This window comes from Theropithecus gelada, chromosome 19, assembly GCF_003255815.1.
Source record: "Theropithecus gelada isolate Dixy chromosome 19, Tgel_1.0, whole genome shotgun sequence".
NCBI lineage: Eukaryota > Metazoa > Chordata > Mammalia > Primates > Cercopithecidae > Theropithecus > Theropithecus gelada.
In genome coordinates, this window is record NC_037687.1 from 2444832 (window position 1) to 2469368 (window position 24537).

Here is a 24537-nt window from a genome sequence, read left to right on the forward strand (position 1 = left end):
CCCAAAAGCTTTTCTTAATCTTTTTTTTTGTTTTTTTTTTTTTGTTTGTTTGTTTTTTTTGAGACGGAGTCTCGCTTTCGTTTCCCAGGCTGGAGTGCAGTGGTGCAACCTCGGCTCACTGCAACCTCCGCCTCCTGGCTTCAAGCAACTCTCCTGCCTCAGCCTCCCAAGCAGCTGGGATTACAGGCACCTGCCACCACACTCAGCTAATTTTTGTATTTTTAGTAGAGACAGGGTTTCACTGTATTGCCCAGGTTGGTCTCGAACTCCTGACCTCAGGTGATCTGTCCACCTTGGCCTCCCAAAGTGCTGGGATTACAGGCGTGAGCCATTGAGCCCAGCCTTCCTCTTAGATTTTCTTTTTCTTTTTCTTTTTTCTTTTTTTGAGACGGAGTCTCACTCTGTCGCCCAGGCTGGAGTGCAGTGGCCGGATCTCAGCTCTCTGCAAGCTCTGCCTCCTGGGTTCCCGCCATTCTCCTGCCTCAGCCTCCCGAGTAGCTGGGACTACAGGCGCCCGCCGCCTCGCCCGGCTAGTTTTTTTTTGTATTTTTTAGTAGAGACGGGGTTTCACCGGGTTAGCCAGGATGGTCTCGATCTCCTGACCTCGTGATCCGCCCGTCTCGGCCTCCCAAAGTGCTGGGATTACAGGCTTGAGCCACCGCGCCCGGCCTCTTTTTTTTTTTTTTTTGAGACAGAGTCTCACTCTGTTTCCCAGGCTGGAGTGCAGTGGCGAAATCTTGGCTCACTGCAACCTCTGCCTCCCAAGTTCAAGCAATTATCCTGCCTCAACCTCCCGAGCAGCTGGGACTACAGGCGCCCACCACCATGCTTAGCTAATTTTTTTTTGCATTTTTAACAGGATTTTGCCATGTTGGCCAGGCTGGTCTCGAACACCTGACCTCATGATCTGCCCTCCTTGGCCCTCCAAAGTGCGGGGATTACAGGTATAAGCCACTGTGCCTGGCTTTTTTTTTTTTTTTTTTGAGACGGAGTCTCACTGTGTCTCCCAGGCTGGAGTGCAGTGGCGCGATCTCGGCTCACTGCAAGCTCCGCCCCCCGGGTTCACGCCATTCTCCCGCCTCAGCCTCCCGAGTAGCTGGGACTACAGGCGCCCGCTACCGCGCCCGGCTAGGTTTTTTTGTATTTTTAGTAGAGACGGGGTTTCACCATGTTAGCCAGGATAGTCTCGATCTCCTGACCTTGTGATCCACCCGCCTCGGCCTCCCAAAGTGCTGGGATTACAGGCTTGAGCCACCGCGCCCGGCCCTTTTTTTTTTTTTTTTTGAGATGGAGTCTTAATCTGTTGCCCAGGCTGGAGTGCAGTGGCATGATCTTGGTTCATTGCAGCCTTTGCCTCTTGGGTTCAAATAGTTCTCCTGCCTCATCCTCTTGAGTAGCTGGGATTATAACCACATGCCATCACGCCCAGCTAATTTTTGTAGTTTTAGTAGAGACATGGTTTCACTGTGTTGGCCAGGCTGGTCTCGAACTCCTGACCTCACGTGATCCGCCTGCCTCGGGCTCCCAAAGTGCTGGGATTCAAGGCCTAAGCCACCACACCCGGTCCCTCCTAGATTTTCTAAGTACAAATCCTAAAGCCCGTGGGGCCTGAGCGTTCCTGGTTTGTGGTGCAGCCCCCAGGGGTCCCCTCCTGTTACCTCTTCCCTGGGCCAGTGAAGGGAGGGTGGACGGGATGGTGTGGGGCCGTGGGTCCCCATGCCTGGAGCCAAGCCCGGGGCATTTGCTTGCATGCTAAGAGCTCCCTCCCCAGCAAGCCCCGGGCCAGGGCGAGAAGGAGCAGCCTAGAGGCAGGAGAAAAGGGAGAGTGAGGCTGTTTATTGTGTATGAATTCACATTGTATCAACAACTCCACGTAATATTAAAACACTGCGAGAAAGTGGGTGCGGCACACCTGGAATTTTAAAAAAGTCAGAAATAAAAACAACCAGACATCCCAATGCAGATGGCATAGAACCTGCTAGAACCACAGGTGGCGGCTGGAAACAGGAGACAGGTCTTTACAAAGATTAGATCGGCAACGGTTCCGTGGACAGAGAAGGAGGCGCAGTTGGCCGGCTATGGCTTCTGTGCAGAGGGCCCGAGGACGTTTAATAAGTGACCCCTTGAGGAAGGGCGTGGTGGCTCCACCTCCACCCGGAAGCCCCCTCCTGGGTCACTCACGCATGGGCAGGTGTGTGATGGCCCCTCCTACCTGCCCCAGAGCTCGGGCAGGATAGGGCCTGTTAACTTGGAGATGGATGCGTGGCCTGGAGGCCTAGCGTTGCACCCCGGACACGGTGGCCGGCCATCAAAGGGACCACGCAGAGAGAGAGAAAGTGGAGCACCTTCCGCCCCGGCCCAGCCGCCCTGTTTATGTCCCCAGAGGCCAGAGGTCACAGCTGAGCTGTCTGTGCTTGGCCTGGGGTTACCCCTGGGGAGGGTGGGAGAAGGGTGCGTGTTCTGGCTCCTTGCTGGATAGAGGAGGGCAGGGTAGGCGGAGCTGGTCTGGGAAGGTGCCCAGGTGGGTCACGACAGGGTCGGGGCCTGGCCCGCTGTGGCCCTTCACCCGGCAACTGGTTTCTCGCTCAGGACCGGGGAAGGCCCGTCAGAGAGCCAGGCGGCAGAAGGAGAAACGGCCTTCCTGCTCCCACCCGACGCTGCCTTGTGTGTGTGTGCGCATGGGTAGGGGTGAGTGTCCTTAACTCTCTTTTTCCCCTGGCGTGGCTGAGAGACGCTGGTGTCCCCAAGGCTAGAGCTGCTGCTGCCACCCCCGCCCGCCAACCCTGCATCTGGAGGTGCACGCACGCTCCTGGAAATGCCCATAAAACACGCGTTCACCCCAGGGATTCCCGGCAGAAAAGCACGTGCGGCGGTGGGTGTGTGCGCTTGTCTGCAAAAGTGTTTTCCACACTGTGGTCACTGAGGTTTACTCTACAAGAAAAAAAAGGGGAGAATTTTTTTTTAATCCCCCAAGCTAGAAAACCCACAGGCTTCTGGCAATGGCCACCTCCCTGGGGTCCGGGAGATGGTGGGGTCCGGATAGCTCAGGGAACCCAAGGCCCTATGGACAGTGAAGGAGAGGCCAGCCTGTCCTTCCCCTCCCTGAGCCTCAGTTTACCTAGAACGCTTGGACCCCAGGCTCTCTGACTTCTGTGCAGGGTCCCGTCTGTGGGGCAGGAGGACGTGGCTTTAGGGGCCTTTGGAGCTGAGAGTCCCTGGAAGCCGGGATTGAACCCCACCATCTCCACCAGCCTAGGAGGCCCGGCTGCCTGGGCTGTGTCTCTGCAGCGGCCTCCATTCCCCGCTGGCATTTCTGGGGTCACATCGTTAGGACACACCAGTGGGGCCGGGCTTGGCACAGCTGTGCCCCCTCCTCCCTCTCTGCCCTGGCAGCGGGGGCTCGGCGATTAAGGCCTCTTTTAAGGAAAAACGGGCTGCGGTGCGTTTGTTCCCAGTTACCAAGATGGCTCGCTGGGAAGGGTGGGGGCAGGCGGGGTCTCCCTGCCTGGGGTCCTCCCAGGGTTTCTGGAACAGACTTTTGTCTCTTCCCACCATTCCTGCTATGGGTGGTGGGGACGCCCACACCCCAAGCCCCGCCTGCTCCCAGCCCAACCACAGGAGGCTGCAGTCTCTGGGGAGCCTCTGGGGCTCTCCTGGGCCAACAGCAGGTTTGGCGGGGAGGGCTCCCCGAAGCCCCAGCCCTCCCGGACCAGCCGTAGAGAGCTGGGTGCCGGGGGTGGGGAGCCCAGCTGTTGCCTGTGGGAGCCCCCCGAGGTTGAGGAGTGAAGGTCACTCTCCCTGAACCTGCAACACGCAGGACCCTCTAGCCTTGTGAGGTGGGAACCCCGGCAGTCGCCCCAGGAAGGGAGCTGAGCAGGGATCCCCGCCCCATGGGCCTGCACAGAGGACCTGGGCAGCCGTCCAGGAACCCTCTGGGCACGGGTCCTTAGATGCCCATTTCCACTGGGACTGGAGGGACAGGGCTGGGCTAGTTTTTTTCTTTTTTCTACTACTTGCTTCTGGGCCAACCCCGTGGAGGGGGGTCGGGGCGGCCAGGCCTCCTGTGATCAGGGCTGTGTGGGGTCCCGGCGGCTCAGGGTCCGGCTCAGGGTCCAGCTCAGGTGTGGCCCCCGGTGACGCCAGCAGGCCCGGGAGGATGTGGCTGCACCTGCTCCCGTCTGTGCCGCAGAGGAGGGCACAGTCGTCTTTCAGAAGCCTCCCCCCGACCCCATGGCATCTTCGATTTCCACTTGCCGCTGGGAGGAGCGACCCGTTCTGCGCCTAACGCATCTCCCGGCCTCAGGCAGCCAGCCCGGGTTGCACGGGGTGGAAAAGCGAAAAGATTGGGTTCGAGTGACAGGGCAACGTTTTGAGCGGACGTTTCGATCTCCGGGACAACGTCTCACCTCCCGGCGTCCTTCAAAGTCACTTCAAGATCATGGAACAACTTTGTATACACGGCAGCACAGGGCAGCCCCACCCGCCCCGCCGCGGCTCCCCAGCCTGCATGTCTGTTTGAGAAATGTCTACGGTGGATGTCAGAGGGTAGAACAAGCCGGAAGAACCAAGGACGGTCAAACCTCTCCCGGCCACACAGATGCCTGGTGCTGGAGACACGCCGGGTGCGGTGGCTCACGCCTGTAATCCCAGCACTTTGGGAGGCCGAGGCGGGGGAATCACGAGGTCAGGAGTTCGAGACCAGCCTGGCCAATATGGTGAAACCCCATCTCTACTAAAAATACAAAAATTAGCCGGGCGTGGTGGCGCGTGCCTGTAGTCTCAGCTACTCAGGAGGCTGAGGCAGGAGAATTGCTTGAACCGGGGAGGCGGAGGTTGCAGGGAGCCGAGATCGTGCCACTGCACTCCAGCCTGGGTAACCAGAGCGAAATTCCATCTCAAAAAAAAAAAAAAAAAAAATCCCAAAACGGGATGGGCCGGGCCGGTGACCGCTCCCCTTGGGCAAGTCCCGAAAACCCGTTTCTGGCACAGAGGGGACCCTGAAGAAAGGACCCATGGCAAAAATCATGCAGAGGAGTCACACTTGACAACTTTTCATAGGCGAAGTCCCCTCCCAACCCCTACGGTCCATCGCGCATTCATTGCTTGATGGTACAGTTTAGCGACGGGTTCGACCATCACAATCCGAGTTTAGCCGTATGGAATAACAACTTTTTAAACGGAGAGATATTTCCAAAAAAAGTTCACGATGTCACCTCCCCCCCCACCTCAATTTTACCACTACTTAAAAACAGCGCAAAGCATCTCAGTGACCCCGTGAAGTCTTTTTACAAATGGCCAATTCTCCCGGAACTGCTGCCACCGGGCGAAGTCACCTCCCTTCGCCCTCGGCGCCGCATCCACAATCGAAACGGCAATGGAGATTTTTACAAATGGTTCCCACATCACTGGGGGATTTCAGTTACACCGAACGGGAAGTGGCTGTAAAGCCTCCATCCCAGCTTTGCCTAAACTGAGAGGGCCACGGGGTCGGACCCGAAACCCCATCTACACCTACAAGGTACAGTCTACCCCATCCAGGCAGTGGGAACGCCTTTTTTGGGGGGAAGGGTGTATTTCTTTTGGGATTAAACGTTTTGGGGACTTGAGATGTTTTGTTTGAGCTAATTACTGAATGATGCCCTGCCTGAGACAGAGAGAGAGAGAGAGAGAGAGCGAGAGCGAGAGAGCGCACATACAAGAACACAGTTATAAAATAATACAAGGTTTCTTGTCCTTAAAGGGGTTCTCGGAGGCAGGGACGCCGACCAGCAGGGGGTCGTTCCGGGCGTGTTGTTCACAGTAGCTCATGAGGTCAGACGCCGCTTTGGAGACCTGTGTTTGGGCACAAGGAGGAGAGAGGGGAGATATAAGAAGAGGCTGGCACACCCAGGTTCACAGCAGCGCCATTCCCAACAGCCACAGGTGGAAACTGCCCAGGAGCCCATTGACGGGGGCGTGGGCAAACAGTGTGGCCCGTCCACACACTGGAATATTACTCAGCCATGAAAAGGAGTGTGGCTCTGACATAGGCCACAATGTGGATGCATCTTTTTTTTCTTTTCCTTTTTTTTTTTTGGTTTGTTTTGAGACAGAATCTCGCTCTGTCGCCCAGGCTGGAGTGCAGTGGCTGGATCTCAGCTCACTGCAAGCTCCATCTCCTGGGTTCAGGCCATTCTCCTGCCTCAGCCATCCGAGTAGCTGGGACTACAGGTGCCCACCACCACACCCAGCTAATTTTTTTTGTATTTTTAGTAGAGACAGGGTTTCACCATGTTAGCTAGGATGGTCTCAATGTCCTGACCTCGTGGCCTCCCAAAGTGCTGGGATTATAGGCGTGAGCCACCGTGCCTGGCCGTGGACGCATCTTAAGGACTTCACACTCAGTGAGAGATGCCAGACACAGAAGGCCACGCAGTGTGTGATCCCATTTCTTTCTTTCTTTCTTTTTGAGATGGAGTCTCTCTTTGTTGTCCAGGCTGGAGTGCAATGGTGCAATCTCGGCTCACTGCAACCTCCACCTTGTGGGTTCAAGTGATTCTCCTGCCTCAGCCTCCCAAGTAGCTGGGATTACAGGCACGCACCACCACGCCTGGCTAATTTTTGTATTTTTAGTAGAGACGGGGTTTCACCATGTTGATCAGGCTGGTCTCGAACTCCTGACCTCGCAATCCGCCCACCTCAGCCTCCCAAAGTGCTGGGATTACAGGTGTGAGCCATAGCGACTGGCCTAAAAAAGATTTTTTTTTTTTTTTTTTTTTTAAAAGAAAAGGCTGAGGCCGGGCGCGGTGGCTCAAGCCTGTAATCCCAGCACTTTGGGAGGCCGAGGCGGGCAGATCACAAGGTCAGGAGATCGAGACCATCCTGGCTAACACGGTGAAACCCCGTCTCTACTAAAAACACAAAAAAGTAGCCGGGCGAGGTGGCGGGCGCCTGTAGTCCCAGCTACTCGGGAGGCTGAGGCAGGAGAATGGCGTAAACCCAGGAGGCGGAGCTTGCAGTGAGCTGAGATCGCGCCACTGCACTCCAGCCTGGGGGACAGAGCAAGACTCCGTCTCAAAAAAAAAAAAAAAAAGAAAAGGCTGGACTTCCTTCAGCAAGCGTTGCCAGATTTTGAACACAAAGGGTCAGGGACAGAGGGACCCTGCTTTCGGAGTCCAAGACCTCATTCTCACCCCAAGGAAGGAAGGTCCTGATAGGAAAATGCTGCCTGCACATTTGACGAGCTTGAGGGAGGTTTCAGTGACACCCAGCCAGGTGGCTGTGCCCGGTGAGGACGAGATAAGCTTGTCTCCATCTTTCTTGTGCAGCCTGAACCCCCTGATGACTCTGAACCCCAGAGGGGCTGATGCTTCTGGTCACAGGAGGGACCCCCTGCCCCCCTGCTGCCAGCCTGCCCCAGGCCACACGCCCGTCTCTCCTGGCCATGCCTTTGGGGGTGCCGCTGCCACTCCCCGCTTAGCTCACCCCAGCAGGGCTGGGGCTGGGGTGTCGGGTGTCCTGGGTCAGGCTAAACAGGGACACGTCTGTCTGGCCCTGGATCTCATCCTGTAACCGGTAACTGTGTCTCTGTAGGACTCAGCGACCTTTCTCTCCTCTCTTTTTCCCCTGAAAGGTGAGAGGGCGATCACAGGGGGAGGATTAGATGTGGCAGGGGTGAGGGGATGATCCGAGAAGGATCACAGCATTGCTTCACGAAGGTGCCTTTGTTGTCTGCTTTTGAGACAGGGTCTCGCTCTGTCCCCCAGGCTGGAATGCAGTGGTGCTATCCTAGCTCACTGCAGCCTCCACCTCCTGGGCTCAAGTGATTCTCCCGCCTCAGCTGGGAGTACCTGAGTAGCTGGGACTACAGGAGTGAGCCACTACACCTGGCCATAATTTTTTATTTTTATTATTTATTTATTTATTTATTTTTGAGACAGAATCTCGCTCTGTCCGTCAGGCTGGAGTGCGGTGGCGTGATCTCTACTCACTGCAACCTCCGCACCCTGGGTCCAAGCAATTCTCCCACCTCGGCCTCCCAAGTATCTGGGACTACAGGCACCCGCCACCACGCCACAGTAATTTTTGTATTTTTAGTAGAGACGGGGTTTCACCATGTTGGCCAGGCTGGTCTCGAACTCCTGACCTCAGGTGGCCCACCCACCTAGGCCTCCCAAAGTGCTGGGATTACAGGCATGAGCCACCATGCCCGGCCTTGCCATAATTTTTAGAATAATTTTCTTGTACAGATGAGGGTCTCACCATGTTGCCCAGGCTGGTCTCAAACTCCTGGGCTCAGGCGATCCTCCGGCCTAGGCCTCTGGAAGCACTGGGGTTACAGGCATGAGCTACCTCGCTTGGCCAGTACCTCTGCATCCCAGATCCTCCGTCCTTCTTTGGGCCCCAAGGATACCTGGGACCTGGGCCCCTCAAAAGGCCAGGAGCCTGTGGGATAGCTTTGGGGTCTTGCCCAGCTGGGCAGCCGGGTAACACTCATGCCCACGGAGTGAGCCCACTGGCCGCGGCCTGTGATGACTCGGACCTGGCCTGCTTTCTAGGCTTCTATTTGGGAAGTGGCTGTCCTGGACGACAGAAATAGCCTCCAGACCCTGAAAATAGCTGGCGTTGTGGCTCCAGCACGCGGCCCCCTTGGCACCACCCCCCATGCCCGCTGCGCTGGGCTGGAGAGCCCCGAGATCATTGCCGTTGAGGCTCTGTGGTTCTGGTCGCCGCGTTGGAGCTGGGGATATAAAACCTCAGGCGGGACTGGGAGCGGGGACGGGTCAAATCCTGGCTCCCCCGAGGCCCGACATTCAAAGGGGCTATGGGGGCCCCTCCTCAACATCAAACGGGGCAGGATGAGTCACCGCCCTCCGCCCGGGCTGGGGGCTGGCACCGACTCATAAACGGAAAACCACTTCAACCAGGGCTTTCTCTTTCTTCAGCCTGAAGGAATGCTTTGAATGCTCAGGTCTGTCCTCAGCAGTCAGATTTCTGGAACATTCAGACACCTCGTGGGAGGCAGACCCCTCCCCTCCTGGCTGGATCCCGGCCGGTGGCGGTGTGATGGGGTCTGGTGGGGGCTCAGAGCTGCGCTGGAGGGAGGCTCACCGGCCGATCAGAACCATGTCTGACTCCTGCGCCACCTGGCCAGCAGGGACGAGTCCGTCCGCCCCCCAACTGGGAGCAAAGCAAGGGCCGGGCACCCCTTCCTCATAAATTCCTATGGCCAATAATGACGAGCTGGTGGCAGGTACTGGAGAACTGAGTTCTGAGTGGATACGTGGGGTGATGGCTGATTTTATGGGGGTACTAGGGCGGGCCATGGTGCCCCAGGGTTTGGTTAAACGTTTATTTTATTTTATTTTTGAGATGGAGTCTCGCCCTGTAGCCCAGGCTGGAGTGTGGTGGCACAATCTTGGCTCACTGCAACCTCTGCCTCCCAGGTTCAAGCTATTCTCCTGACTCAGCCTCCCAAGTGGCTGGGACTACAGGCGTCTGCCACCACACCTGGTTAACTGTTTTGCAATTTTAGTAGAGACTATGTTTCACCATATTGGCCAGGCTGGTCTCGAACCCCTAACCTTGTGATCTACCCACCTCAGCCTCCCAAAGTGCTGGGATTACAGGTGTGAGTCACTGTGCCCGGCCAATTAAATGTTTTTCTAGATGTTGCTGTGAAGGTTGTTTTTTCTTTCCTTTTTTTTGATAGAATCTTGCTCTGTTGCCCAGGCTGGAGTGCAATGGCATGATCTCGGCTCACTGCAACGTCCCAGGTCCAAGTGATTCTCCTGCCTCAGCCTCCCAAATAGCTGGGGTTACAGGCATGCACCACCACCCCTGGGTAATTTTTTTTTTGTATTTTTAGTAGAGACGGGGTTTCACCATGTTGGCCCGGCTGGTCTCAAACCCCTGACCTCAGGTGATCTGCCCACCTCAGCCTCTCAAAGTGCTGGAATTACAAGTGTGAGCCACTGCGCTCAGCCTGTTTTTTATTTTGTAGGGATGGGGTCTTGCTATGTTGTTGCCCAGGCTGGAATTGAACGCCTGACCTCAAGTGATCCTCCTGCCTCAGCCTCCCAAAGTGCTGGGATTACAGGTGTGAGCCACTGTGCCTGGCATGCAAAAGTCTGGTGTTTTTTTTTTTTTTTTTATATGATTCACCTTTAAATCTGTAGACTTCAAGCACAGCAGGTGACCGTCTGTAATGCAGGTGAGCCTCATCTAATCAGTTGAAGGACTTAAGAGAAAAAGCCGGGGGTCCTCCCAGGAGGAAGGCACTCTGCCAGGTGTTCCAGCTGCAGCACCAACTCTTCCCTGGGTCACCAGCCTGCTGGCCTGCACTGCAGATTTCAGAACTTGCCTTAAAATAAATCTCGACTGGGCACAGCCTCAAGTGTGATCCTTGTGAGAAACTTCAAATTCCAGGCACGGTGTCTCACGCCTGGAATCCCAGCACTCTGGGAGGCCGAGGTAGGTGCATCAACTAAGGTCAGGAGTTCGAGACCAGCCTGGCGAATACAGTGAAACACCGTCTCTACTGAAAATACAAAAAAATTAGCCGGGCGTGGTGGCGGGCGCCTGTAGTCCCAGCTGCTTGGGAGGCTGAGACAAGAGAATCGCTTGAACCTGGGAGGTGGAGGTTGCAGTGAGCTGAGATCATGCCATCGCACTCCAGCCTGGGAGACAGAGCGAGACTCCATCTCAAACAAACAAACAAATCCTTCAAACGACATAGAAGTGAAAAAAGTAGACAGGACAGCCATCTTCTCCCGCCCGGGACTGTGTCTCTCAGTTTAATTTGCATCCGTCACAGCCACGGAGCTGGACAGAACGATGCAGATAAGGACGGCAAAGTGCTCTGTCACAATGACTGTCTCCATGGGGCCCCAGTGCGTTTACAAAGCACGTTACGTTCCCACACGAACCCATGAGATAGGTGTTAGATCAGTTGCCTCTTTCTGCCGAGGAAATGGAGGCTCAGAGAGGTTAAGGGAAGGCCCTAAGGTCACACAGCAAGAGGCACAGCTGTGGGGCAAGCCTCTGCCCTCCCGTTGAGCCTCCTGTCCACCATTTGCGGGGCGCCCACGGGCCTCTCCCCTCCTCTTCCTGGTGTCCGCCGGGCTCACCTTGATACGTTCAATCCCGGCTTCTATGCGTAGCTGTTCCACCAGCTTCCGGGCCTGGGCTATGTTGTTAGTGGCTGACATTGTCTGCCATCAGCTCTGGGCCCCGTTGTCCAGAGAGCTGTGGGGGAAGCAGAGGGGTGTGGGTCAAAGCTCAGGTCAGGCCTCTGGGTGGCAGCAGGGGCGCCCGGCCTTGGCTCAACCTTCCCAACTCTGGGCACAGCCACTTGGCCTCTGGGTGGGGACCGGGGCCTCGGTGTACACAGAGCTGGTACTCAATAAAAGGATACACAATACAAGATACACAATAAAAGGTACACAATAAAAGGATAAATTTTAAAAAATCCCTTTGACACCGCCCAGCCTCCTTGGTTTCCAGCATAGAGCCTGGCACGCGGTCAGCCGTGACAATCCTCTGTGAGAGTTTGCAGAAGGAGGGAATGAAAGGGCAAAGGTAGGCCAGGCACGGTGGCTCATGCCTGTAGCCCCAGCACTCTGGGAGGCCAAGGCGGACGGATCATGAGGTCAGGAGATCGAGACCATCCTGGGTAACACGGTGAAACACCATCTCTACTAAAAAAAAAAATACAAAAAAATTAGCTGGGCGTGGTGGCGGGTGCCTGTAGTCCCAGCTACTCGAGAGGCTGAGGCAGGAGAATGGTGTGAACTCAGGAGGTGGAGCTTGCAGTGAGCCGAGATCATGCCACTACACTCCAGCCTGGGCGACAGAGCAAGACGCCATTTCAAAAAAAAAAAAAAAAGACAAAAAAAAAGAGAAAGGGCAAAGGCAATAGGTCAGGCCTCTGGAGAAGGGAGAACTTACACAGGCTCCTAAGTGGCCTGCCGCAGTCCCATGGTAGGAGTTCTTGCCCTCCAGGGGACAGTGGGGACAGTGGGTGATGTCTGGGGATATCTGTGGCTGTGGGGGGGGTGCTCCTGGCATGGAGTGGGTTGGGTGGAGGCCAGGGACATTGCTCAGCTCCCTGCATGCCCAGGACGGCCCCATGCCAGGGAAGGATCCAACCCCAATGTCCATAGTGCCCAGGGGAGACCCCGAGTCAGGGCAGGGATCACAGCAGAACCCCCGATGACTGTCCTTTGTTTTTTTTTGAGATGGAGTTTTACTCTGTCGCCCAGGCTGGAGTGCAGTGGCACGATCTCGGCTCACTGCAACCTCTGCCTCCCGGGTTCAAGCGATTCTCCTGCCTCAGCCTCCCGAGTAGCTGGGATTACAGGCCCCCGCCACCACGCCTGGCTACTTTTTGTATTTTTAGTAGAGACGGGGTTTCACCATGTTGGCCAGGCTGGTCTCAAACTCCTGACTTCAGGTGATCCACCCTCCTCGGCCTCTCAAAGTGCTGGGATTACAGGTGGGAGCCACTGCGCCCGGCCTGTCCTCCATGTCCTTCATACCGAACCAGTCAGGAGCCCATGCTGTTGCTTCTTGAATTCTCCCAGAACAACCCAGGACCTCAACAGGGCAGATGATCACGGGATGCAGAGTCTTTTGGGGGTCCGTGGAATCCCCCAAGATCTCATCTGGGGGTGACTCTGCCCTGCATGGAGCACTGGGTCATGTCTGGGACATTTGTGGCTGTCATGACTTGGGGGTGCTCCTGGCAGGGTGTGGGTGGAGGCCAGGGATGCTGCTCAGCACCCTGCAGTGTCCAGGATGGCCCCACTCCAGGAACAATCCAGCCCCACGTGTCAGCAGTGTCCAGACTAGAGAAACCTGCTTAGTAGGACCCAGCGAGGGGGTCGGTGCTGATGGGGGTGGCAGGGGCTGGGGCCAGGTTCAAGAGTCTTGGGCAGCTGCAGTCCCAGCCGGGCGTTTGTGAGCAGTTAATTAAGCCGCGCCCTGTTTCCGTCATAACTCATGGCATTGCTGTCTGTTTTGCAGAGCCAGGCAGCCGCAGAGAAGCCAAGGCAGATTCCAAAGTTTTCAAAAAATGCCTACGTAGTGATAAGAAGGAAAGGACCATCCATGCATATCACACTGCAGGGGAATCTCCAGGGCCTAGGATGTGTAGCATGGTTCCGTTTGTATAATGTGTTTAAGAGGACATTTTATAGACAGAGTCTTGCTCTGTCGCCCAGGCTGGAGTGCAGTGGCGCGATCTCAGCTCACTGCAACCTCCGCTTCTCCCTTCCAGTGCCACTCCCACTTCGGCCTCCTGAGTAGCTGGGATTACAGGTGCATGTGCCACCACGCCTGGCTAATCGTTGTATTTTTGGTAAAGATGGGGTTTTACCATGTTTGCCAGGTTGGTCTCAAACTCCCGGCCTCAAGTGATCCGCCTGTCTCGGCCTCTCAAAGTTCCGGGATTACAGGCATGAGCCACCATGCCTGGCCCAAGGACAACATTTTGGGAATGGAGAACAGATTAACGGTTGCCAGGGATCAGGAAGGGGCAGGGGCTGGGAGGGAGATAGGTCTCTGTATAAAAGGGCAACACAGCGAGGCACGGTGGCTCTTGCCTGTAATCCCAGCACTTTGGGAGGCTGAGATGGGAGGATCACTTGAGTCCAGGAGTTTGAGGCCAGCCTAGGCAACATAGCAAGATCCCCTCACTACAAAAAATTTAAAAATTAGCTGGGCATAGGTGACACACTCCTGTGGTCTCAGCTACTTGGGAGGCTGAGGTGGGAGGATCTCTTGAGCCTGGGAGGTTGAGGCCAGACTGGGCAACTTAGTGAGACCCCATCTCTGAATGAATACGTAAATAAAAGGGCAACATGAATGATCCCTGTTAGTGCCTCAACGACGATGATGAATCCACAAGCCTATACGGGTGATAAATGCACAGAGAGCCTCACACACTCACACACCAGCAGGCACAATACTGAATACTACGGAACCGAGCGAGGCTGGTGGGTGTGTGACTGTCAACCTCACACACTCACACACCAGCCGGTACAATACTGAATACTGCGGAACCTGAGCGAGGCTGGTGGGTGTGTGACTGTCTAGCTGTGATCCTGCCCGTAGCTTTACCAAATGTTACCACCGGGGACGGCCGGGGAATGACACACAGAATTCCTGTACATTCTTTGTTAGCACTGGATGTGACTCCACGGCGATCTCAATGAAAGGATCAATTAAAAAAAAAATCCCTTTGACACCACCCAGCCTCCTTGGTTTCCAGCAGACGTCCCGCCCCCCCTTTTTGGGGGCGGAGAAGGCCCAATCTGTCTGCTCTGGAGGCAGGGCCCACGTGTGGCCGCTCAGAAGGCTCTGATTCCAGAGAGCTTCAAAGCAGCCACAAAACATCCAACTCAGGGAAAACCGCCCTTGGTTGGGCTTAAAAATACCTAAATTACTCAGTGCTAAAAATACGCGCACACAGAGAACAAATGGGCTGGCCCCACCTCCTGTTTTCCTTGGAAGGCCAGGGGGTCCTATTTAGCATCCACAGTCAGGAGTGTCCACCCAGACCATGGGCCCCTGCTGCCCTGGGCAGCCACCCCCCCAATTTCCACGTGAGCATCAGGCCCTGAGCCTTGCTGGCTTTTCTGTTTTGGGCGAAATTCCCTGGGAGATGCTCCCTTTGGGCTGGGTAATAACTCGGGCCTGCCAGAAAGGCCAGAGAGGGCTGTGCTCTGTGTGTGTGTGTGTGTGTGCATGTGTGTCTGTTTATTTGCATGTATGTCAATTATGTGCATGTGACTGTACACATATGTGTGGGGGTGTGTGCATTCATGTGGTGTGCATGTCAGTGTACACATGTGTATGAATGCGCGTGCACATATGAATGTATGTATACTTTGCGTGTGCATGTGTGTGCACATGTGTATGCTGGCATGCATGAGTGTGCATATATGCGTGTGTGTGCACACATATCTGCATATGTGTGCATGTGTACATGTGTATGCATGGAGGTGCATGTCAGCATGCATGAGTCTGTGCATCAGTGCATGTGTGTACATGAACATGTGTGTACATGAGCATCTGTGTCTGAGTGCATGTACATATCTACATGTGTGTGTGCGCACCTGCATATGAGTGTGTGCATAGGTGGATTTGCAGACGTGCATGTGTGTGGGCATGCATGTCAGTGTGCATGTGTGTGTGTGCACGTGTGTGGACATGTCACTGCATGTGTGTGTGCACACGTGTGTGGGCATGCATGTCACTATGAATGTGTGCACGTGTGTGTGGGCATGTCACTGCATATGCGTGTGCATGCACGTGTGTGAGCGTGTATGTCACTATGGGTGTGTGCACGTGTGTGGGCATGTGTATATGTCAATGTAGGTGTGTGGATATGTGAGTGCGTGGGTGTGTACATGCGTGCGTGTGTGTGTGCACGGGCGTGCATGTGTATGCTCGTGCTGAGATGCCGAGACTCAGACACAGATTGCATCACCCATTGCAGTCGCCTCCCCAAGTCCCCGTCTCGGTGGTGTCACCAGCCGGCACTGACTCAGGAGCAGCCATGCCCCCAGCTGAGGACTAAGCCAACAGCAGCAGAACTGGCCACGCGCTGAGTCAGCCAGGAACGCCCCTCCCAGCTGCCTCCCTGCAGAGGCGCACGGGTGCCCCGCACCCCGACCTGAATGCGCTTGCCTCGGGCCCGGGCCCAGGGGTCTGGGCCCGGGGAAGCTGTGGGAGGGGCGGGAGCTGGCAGCTCCGGGGGCAGGGCCAGGTGGTCAAAGCTGCACACAGTCCCCGCAGTCCCCGCGGCACCGTCCTGAGTGTGGGCTCTGCCTCGGTGCACAGGCCCCTTCAGGCAGGCTAGGCTCCAGGCCAGGCTCTCCAAAAATAAAACTTAAGAGGGACGCTGCCCGGCCCGGGCCGGCCTCCTAGCAAAAGGCTCTTAGCCACACCCGAGTCTAAGCCCGCCTCGCGCAGAAAAATCCCACTCGTGCCTGAAAGTCAAGAAGGATGAGGGTACCCCCCGACCCCACGGCATAGTGGAAATCTGTGGTCGCTCAAGGAAGGGTGACCAGCACCGAAACAGAGAGCAGACCTGAGCTGACTAGACACCAGGCTCCAGTGCACACAAGGGCTGAACAAAACCGCAGGAGAGGAGCTGGCAGCACTGGCAGGGAGGGAGGTGGGAGCACAGGAGCCTCCCGGGGAGACGCCGCCCTCTAACCCCTTGCTCGGGCAGTTACCCCGAGGGAAAAAAATGAAAAGAAATAAAAAGCTAGATAGAAAGGTGTTTATAATTGTGTTACGTGTAAGAGTGAAAAGTTAGAATGCAAGTGCTCTACTTCCTTTTTTTTTTTTTTTTTTGAGATGGAGTCTCGCTCTGTTGCCCAGGCTGGAGTGCAGTGGCAGGATCTCGGCTCACTGCAGCCTCTGCCTCCCGGGTTCAAACGATTCTCCTGCCTCAACCTCCTGAGTGGCTGGGATTACAGGTGCCCGCCACCATGCCCATTTAATTTTTGTATTTTTAATAGAGACATGGTTTCACCACGTTGGCCAGGCTGGTCTCGAACTCCTGATCTCAGGTGATCCATCCACCTCGACCTCCCAAAGTGCTGGGATTACAGGTGTGAGCCACTGCGCCCGGTCTGCTATTAGTTTATAATATAAACTTATACTATATTATAATACAATATAATATTATACATTTATTACATATTTGTATATTTTGTTATATATTGTTTACTCATATTTATATTTATACTCTATGTCATTTATCACACATTTATTACATACTTGAAGATTCATTCATGATATATTCATACCAGTTTTGTATTACTAATATATAGTTTTATTAGTGTTTACTATTTGTATTATACACTTATTGCACACATATTTGTATCTTTATTCATCATTTATATAATTTATGCATTATTAATTATATAGTTTGATTTCTATTTTGACATTTACGTTTGCTATTGATTTTGTATTTATATTTAGATTGCTATTTTATATCTGTATATATGTATTCATTATATAGTTATATCATCTGTTATAGGTTTATTGAATATCATTTATCTTAACTTTTTTTTTTTGAGATGGAATATCGCTCTGTCGCCCAGGCTGGAGTGCAGTAGTTCAATCTCAGCTCACTGCAACCTCTGCCTCCTGCGTTCAAGCGATTATCCTGCCTCAGCCTCCTGAGTAGCTGGGACTACAGGTGTGCGTCACCACGCCTGGCTAATTTTTGTATTTTTAATAGAGATGGGGTTTCACCATGTTGGTCAGGCTGGTCTCAAACTCCTGACCTAGTGATCCACCCGCCTTGGCCTCCCAAAGTGCTGGGATTACAGGTGTGAGCCACTGCTCCCAGCCCTATCTTTTTTATTTTGAAATAATTAAGGACTCAGGCAGTTGCAAACATAGTCCAGGGAGTCCCGTGCACCCTCTCCCGGTCCCCTCCAGGGCAATGTCATCTGTGACTATAAGATAGTATCAGAACTGGGACCCTGAGGTCAGCCCAATGCTGTGTCTCAGACGACACCAGCGCCCCCCCACCCCCGCCCCTCATCTGGGGGTACAGAGGGAGTTTTGGTATCTTGCATCCATCCAGGAAGGTGGCCTGGGTCCCTCTCTGGCGGCATCGCCCCTCTGGAGCTGTGCCCCTACCTGCGGGCCTGTCCTCACTGGGTGGAGGAGAGGAGGTGTGGCCTAAATGTTTGCTGAGCAGATGGCTGGGCAGACAAAGACCCAAAACTGTGACAAAATTGACAGTGGTATCAGTAAAGAGAGACACAGCCTAGGGCCTCAGTCTGCAAAGCTGGCTGAACTCCAAAGTTCATAAAATCCTAAAGAGACCTGATCTAAACTTGGAAGTTTAACTCACTCCAGTACAGGCCCTCTCCCTCTGGCTGGATCCTTCTCTGGGGTGGGGCCGTCCTGGGCACTGCAGGGTGCTGGGCAGCATCCCTAGTTTCTGCCCACTCCATGCCAGGAACACCTTCCCCCCGCCCCACAGTCACGACAAGCACAAATGTCCTCAGACTTGGACAGGTGTCCCGTGGGGGAAAAATTTAGGCCTTTATGGAACTCCCTTATCAGGAGAAATCCTGCAGCTCAAAGTGGTTCCCTTAGGCAAAATGCAAAGAGTTTGAACCCAGCTGACTGAAGGCCCCAAGAAATAAATGCTACTGAATGCAAATATGCTGGGTGTGGTGGCTCACACCTGTAATCCCAGAACTGGGGAGGTTGAGGCGGGTGGGTCATTTGAGGTCAGGAGTTCAAGAACAGCCTGGCCAACATGGTGACACCCCATGTCTGCTAAAAATACAAAAAAATGAGCCAGGCATGGTAGCGCATGCCCGTAATTCTAGCTACTCGGGAAGCTGAGGGCAGGAGAATCGCTTGGACCCAGGAGGTGGAGGTTGCAGTGAGCCAAGATTGCGCCACTGCACTCCAGCTCCAGCCTGGGTGACAGAGTGAGACATTGTCTGAAAAAAAAAAAAAAAAAGGAAACAGAGGCGTGTTTCCAAAAGGACTTTAATTTGATTAGCCTCCCAGAACGCTTTGTGACTAGGAGATGCCCCACAGGGCGGGAGCCTTCCCCCAGATGTGAGCCCCATGGCATTTGAAGGGAGTGAGACCACAGCTCCCACAGAAGAGGGAACTCTGGAAGGCCAGAAATCTGCCCTGGCTCTACCAAGCTGTGTGACCTTGGGAAAGTTGCCTTCCCTCTCTGAGCCCCAGTGACCTCTGTTGAAATTCTCAGAGGGACACTCTCATCTCTGCACCAGGCCTGGCCCCCAGGTTCCTGTGCCGGGAAACGGGGGTTCCAGAGTCTGGCAGGCAAGAAGCGGACCCTCTTCTAGGGACCTGTGGCAGCTGCCAAATATAAACACAGCTGCTGGAAAGACAAGGTGGCTGGAACATCCTGCACCCAGCGAATGTGGACAGGCCGGTTTGCCCGGAGCTCTTGAGAAATCTCACTCCCCGTGGACTTGCACCCTGTCACCACTCCCCTGACCTGCCCCGAGGCTGGGGTGCAGTAGGGAATTGCAACAACCCCACCGGCCCTGGAGAGACCTGGGCAGAGCTGGAAGCTGATCATATTAAAAATCAGCGTGGATCGGATTCGGGATAGAGCCTCAAACTGGGTGTCCTGAAATTACCCATTTTTGTGTTGTTGGATTCTTGGTTTTTGGAGATGAAGTCTCACTCCGTTGCCCAGGCTGGCGTGCAGCGGCATGATCTCAGCTCACTGCAACCTCCGCCTCCCGGGTTCAGGAAATTCTCCTGCCTCAGCCTCCTGAGTAGCTGGGATTACAGGCACGCGCCACCACACCTGGCTAATTTTTGTATTTTTAGTGGAGACGGGGTTTTGCCATGTTGGCCAGGCTGGTCTCGAACTCCTGACCTCAGGTGATCCGCCCGCCTCGGCCTCCCAAAGTGCTGGGATGACAGGCATGAGCCATCGCGCCCGGCCCATTTTTGTGTTGTTGAACTTAAAGCATGAGCTTGGGCAAATCCCTTCTTCTTTTGAGCCATAGGGTAAAGGTGAGAGGAGAGTCTTGTAAGCTCCGTGATTAGTTCCAGAAGTCCAGGGTGATCCAGTCATGCTTGCATCACTTCCGTGTCATTTATGGACTCGATGAGAGACAAAAGGGCCTCTGGGGACTGTGAGTTGCATAAGCCTCTGCTGAACTGACAGAACATTCAGGTTTCAGGGAGAGGTGAGGTCATTGCCAGGGATCTTATTCAAGGGATAAAGGCTGACACCTGTTCCTGAAGAGGGACCACATGGTGCATGCCTGGAAATGGAAAACCCAGGCTCGCATTCTGGCTCTGCTTCTGATGTTTGGGTCTTGGTTTCCTCAACTGGAAAATAAGGGGGCTCCTCTCAAGGCTGAGGATGGGTCCCCATTTGTCATCCTGTGGCTCTAAGATCAAGAAGATCTAGACCTCCTTCTAAACGACTTGGACTTTGGGCTAAAAATCTCTATTGGTAGATTTTGGCTTGCACAATGGTGGATTAGCTGCTAAGGACAAACCCACTCTCTTGCTGAGGTCAACTAGAAAAGCTGGACAGGGCTGGGCGTGGTGGCTCACGCCTGCGATCCCAGCACTGTGGGAGGCCGAGGCGGGAGGATCACTTGAGGTCGGGAGTTTGAGACCAGCCTGGCCAACATGGTGAAACCCCGTCTCTGCTAAAAATACAAAAATTAGCTGGGCGTGTTGGCACGTGCCTGTAGTCCCAGCTACTCGGGAGGGTGAGGCACAAGAATCGCTTAAACCTGGGAGGCAGAGGTTGCAGTGAGCTGAGATTGCACCATTGCACTCCAGCCTAGGTGACAGAGCGAGACCCTGTCTCATAAAAGAAAAAAAAAGCTGGACAGGGCCGGGTGTGGTGGCTCACGCCTATAATCCCAGCACTTTGGGAGGCTGAGGTAGGAGGATCACTTGAGGTCAGGAGTTTGAGACCAGCCTGGCCAACATGGTATAACCCTGTCTCTATTAAAATACAAAAATTAGCTGGGCGTGGTGGCGCGTGCCTGTAGTCCCAGCTACTCAGGAGGTTGAGGCACAAGAATTGCTTAAACCTGGGAGGCAGAGGTTGCAGTGAGCTGAGATTGTGCCACCGCACTCCAGCCTGGGTGACAGAGCAAGACCGTGTCTCAAAAAAGAAAGAAAAGCTCAACAGAATGTCAAAGCGTCTGCTCAAGGGCCTGCAGGGTTGTTAAGATAATGGAGAATTTCCAGCCAGGATTTAGGGGAGGATTGAAGGAGAGCCTGGATTTGGGGTCACTTTTTCTGGGGTGGGGAGGGTTTGCTGAGAGGCCGAGTGATATTTCTATCAGCTTCACAAGGCCAAGGGTACAGAAATTGAGGTCCAGGGTTTCCTGAGGAGAGAAGCCTTGGTAAATTCCCCCTTGGGGTGAATTGGGACAACTTAATGTTGCACTGTAAGAGTGACGATCACAGCTGGGCGTGGTGGCTCACGCCTGGAATCCCAGCACTTTGGGAGGCTGAGGCAGGTGGATCACCTGAGGTCAGGAGTTTGAGACCAGCCTGGCCAACACGGTGAAACCCCGTCTCTACTAAAATACAAAAATTAGCTGGGCATGATGGCGGGTGCCTGTAATCCCAGCTCGTCAGGAGGCTGAGATGAGAGAATCGCTGGAATCCAGGAGACAGTGGTTGCAGTGAGCCAAGACTGCGCCACTGCACTCCAGCCTTGGCAGCTGAGTGAGACTCTGTCTCAAAAATAAGTAAATAAATAAATACATAAATAAGGATAATCATCAGGAAGCAGACAGGTCCTTAGAGCAACTGTAGCTGAGTTTGAATACTCTCGATCCCTGATACTGAATTAGGGTGATCCTAGATTGCTCATGGCCCCAAATGCCTTGAAGAAGTAAACAGAAATCCTCTCTGGAGGAAAACAATATCATCCCAGGCTTCAAATTATTTCTACACACAACTCCGCAAAGCAATGTCTGGCATGGAAGTAAAAATAACTAGACATACGAGGAGACAGGACCACATAAACAAAAATCAGCAGAAATAACCAGCACTACAAACAGACCCACAGGGTTTCCACATACTGGGAATTGACAGAGACTTTAATTGTGTTAATTATGTTCAAGGAAATAAAAAGATGAGATTGGAATTTTAGCAGCAAATCGGAACGATAGGGAAAAAAAGGAGCCAGTGGATATGGAGAAAATGACAATATCTGAAAAGTAAGAACTCAATGGAAGAAATAAAAATTAGTGAACTGGAAGACAGAACAGAGAAAAATATCCAGAAAGAAGCAAGAAGACACAAAGGGAAAGAAACTACAGAAGAAAGAGCAAAAGACATAGAAGATGCAGTGAAGTACAATGTACATGTTATTGGAACACCAGAAGGAGGAGAGAGAGAATGAAGCAGGAACAATCTTTGAAGAGATAAGGACCAATAACTTTCTAAAACTGATAAAAAGACCTCCAGCCACAGATTTCAGAATCCCTAGAACCTCAGGCAAAAGAAATGTCCTAAAAAGTGGCAGAGAAATGGCCAATAAGCACATGAGATGGTGTCTAATGATTAGTCATCAGGGAAATATGAATTAAAGCCATAAAGAGAGACTGCCTTCCAACCACTAGAGTGGCAAAAATTAAAAAGACTGACAACACTAAATATTTGGGAGGACATAGAAGAACTGGATTCATCATCCATTACTGACGGGAATGTGAAATAGTACAACCACCATGGAAAATGGTTTAACAGTTTCTTATAAGGCTGAACACATACCTCACCTATGACCCAGCAATTCCACTCCTAGGGATTTACTCAAGATAAATAAAAACATGTCTCCATAAAAGGACTTGTACAAGATGTTCATAAGCTTTGACTCATAACGGCAAAACCTGGAAACAATCCAAATGCCTTTCAACGGGGGAATCGACAAGCCACGGCATTTCACACAATGAAATACAGCTGGCTGCACAATCAAAAAGAATAAACTACTGAGAGATCGAGCAATGTGTATGATTTTCAAAAATATTTTGTCAAGCAACAGAAGCTGCATATTAGAGGTGCATATTATATAATTCCATTTATATAAAGTTCAAGAATAGGCCGGGTGCAGTGGCTCACGTCTGTAATCCCAGCATTTTGGGAGGCCGAGACAGGCAGATCACGAGGTCAGGAGATGGAGACGATCCTGGCTAACCCAGTGAAACCCCGTCTCTACAAAATATACAAAAAATTAGCCAGGCGTGGTGGCGGGTGCCTGTAGTCCCACCTACTTGGGAGGCTGAGGCAGGAGAATGGCAGGAACCCAGGAGGCAAAGCTTGCAGTGAGCCGAGATCGCGCCATTGCACTCCAGCCCGGGCGACAGAGTAAGACTCCATCTCAAAAAAAAAAAAAAAAAAAAAAGAAAAAGAAAAAAATAAATAAATAAAGTTCAAGAATAGGCAAAACTATGGTGATAGAAATGAAAACAGAGGTTGCTGCCTCTGGCCAGGGTGTTGGCTAGAAAGGGCCATGAAAAAACTTCTAGGGTGATGGAAATGTTCTGTATGTTGGTTGAGCTGTTGGTGTACACAGGTGTACACATTTGCTAAACTCCACCAAACTGTATCTTTAAGATCTGCTCATCCTACTGCATTTGAATTGTACTTTGAGAAAATCAATTAATTACAAACAAAAATCAACAAACAAAAGTTGCCAGAGGAAAAAAACAGCAACAATTAGGTGGACCCCGTGAAAATATCCTTCAAGAATTAGGGGAAAATAAGGGCATTTTCAGATAAACAAAACCAGACTTTCTCACCAGCAGACTTGCCTTTTAAAAGGTAAAACTAGAGAAAGATAATTCCAGATGAAAGGTAGACAATGCAGGAAGGAGTGAAAAACAGCAAGAATGTTGCAGACAGGAAAGAACTTGATAAAATAATTCTAAAGTTCCAGTGGAAAGATCAACAGGAAGTGAAAACCTCTGCAAAAAACTTGGAACACACATGGATCATAACAGCCTTCAGCTCAGTCCTCACCTCCAACCATCCCACAACAGAAGATGTTCTATGCTTCTGCCTTCACATTTTTATTATATGATTTTTATCATATTATTTTGGTCATTGAATTCCAGTGATAGGAGCTATAAATATTACTTCAGGAGTTTACTAGTGATACATTAATTGAATTTTGCAATTCTACATGCACACAAAATGAAGTCAGCATCTGAATATATGTGTATATATATATATACACATCCCCCATCCACTGTGACTGGTCCAACGTCAGAGTGATAAGACTCAATGCCAGCTGCCCCCAGAGACTTTTCTTCAGTCTAGCCAGCCCCTCCCTGGACGTCCACTTCAGCAGTGCCCTGCAGCCTCAGGCAGATCCCTGTGTGCTTCACCAATGGCCTCTGCTCCACTCCCCACTCCCTCCATCTCCTTCCAACAGCTAGAGTGTGCTTCTGAAAATGCAGTTGAATCTGTTTCTCCCCTACTCAGAAACCACCAGGAGCTTCTAATTCCTTACAAAATCAAGTGCAAAAACCAAGGCTTACTGTTCAATTCCCACCCCCAAGAATTCTTCCCCCAGCTCCAATCCTGTCAAAGAACTGCCTTCTCTGATGCATGGCTCCAGGATCATCTCCTTTTTCACCCTGTGGCCTCATGAGCTCAGCATTTTCCAGATTCAGAAACCCTGTAGGGGGCCATGAGGGAGATGGCTGTCCCTGAAACTAAGACCCAGAGAAGGTAGATGGCTCACCCAGAAGGTACTTATTATAAGAAATTGGCTCACATAATGATGGAGGCTGAGAAGTCATAAGATGTACAATTGGCAAGTTAGAGAGACACGAGAACTGACAGTTTCTGTCTGAAAGCTAGCAGGCTTGAGGCCCAAGAGCAGATGTTTCAATTGGAGTCCAAAGGCTGGAAAAACCTATGTGCCAGCTTGAAGGCTGCCAGGCGGGAGGAATTTTCTCTTCCTCAGCATTTTTGTTCTATTGAGGGCTTTAACTGATTAGATGAGGCCCCTACATTGGGGAGGGGGAGCAATAGGCT

The 24537-nt window shown here is 52.6% G+C and overlaps 2 protein-coding genes across 2 annotated transcripts in view; both read right to left on the reverse strand.

Annotated features, from left to right (window-relative positions):
• Positions 1-1815: 1815 nt before the first annotated feature.
• On the reverse strand, positions 1816-5089 carry LOC112612805. Its single transcript, XM_025367730.1, is given in 5 exon segments — positions 1816-2671; positions 2673-2714; positions 2716-2910; positions 4030-4178; positions 5083-5089. Coding segments are annotated over 5 exon segments (639 nt in total). The 3' UTR covers positions 1816-2425.
• Positions 5090-5147: 58 nt separating this feature from the next.
• The window catches only part of GNG7 (G protein subunit gamma 7), a 160552-nt gene continuing 141162 nt past the window's right edge, over positions 5148-24537 (reverse strand). Inside the window, exons 4-5 of the mRNA XM_025368935.1 lie at positions 11109-11226; positions 5148-5832 (exon numbers count right to left, since the gene is read on the reverse strand). Of these exons, the coding sequence (XP_025224720.1) occupies positions 5707-5832; positions 11109-11189 (207 nt within the window). The 5' untranslated portion in view covers positions 11190-11226 and the 3' untranslated portion in view covers positions 5148-5706. The remainder of the gene's footprint in view (positions 5833-11108; positions 11227-24537) is intronic.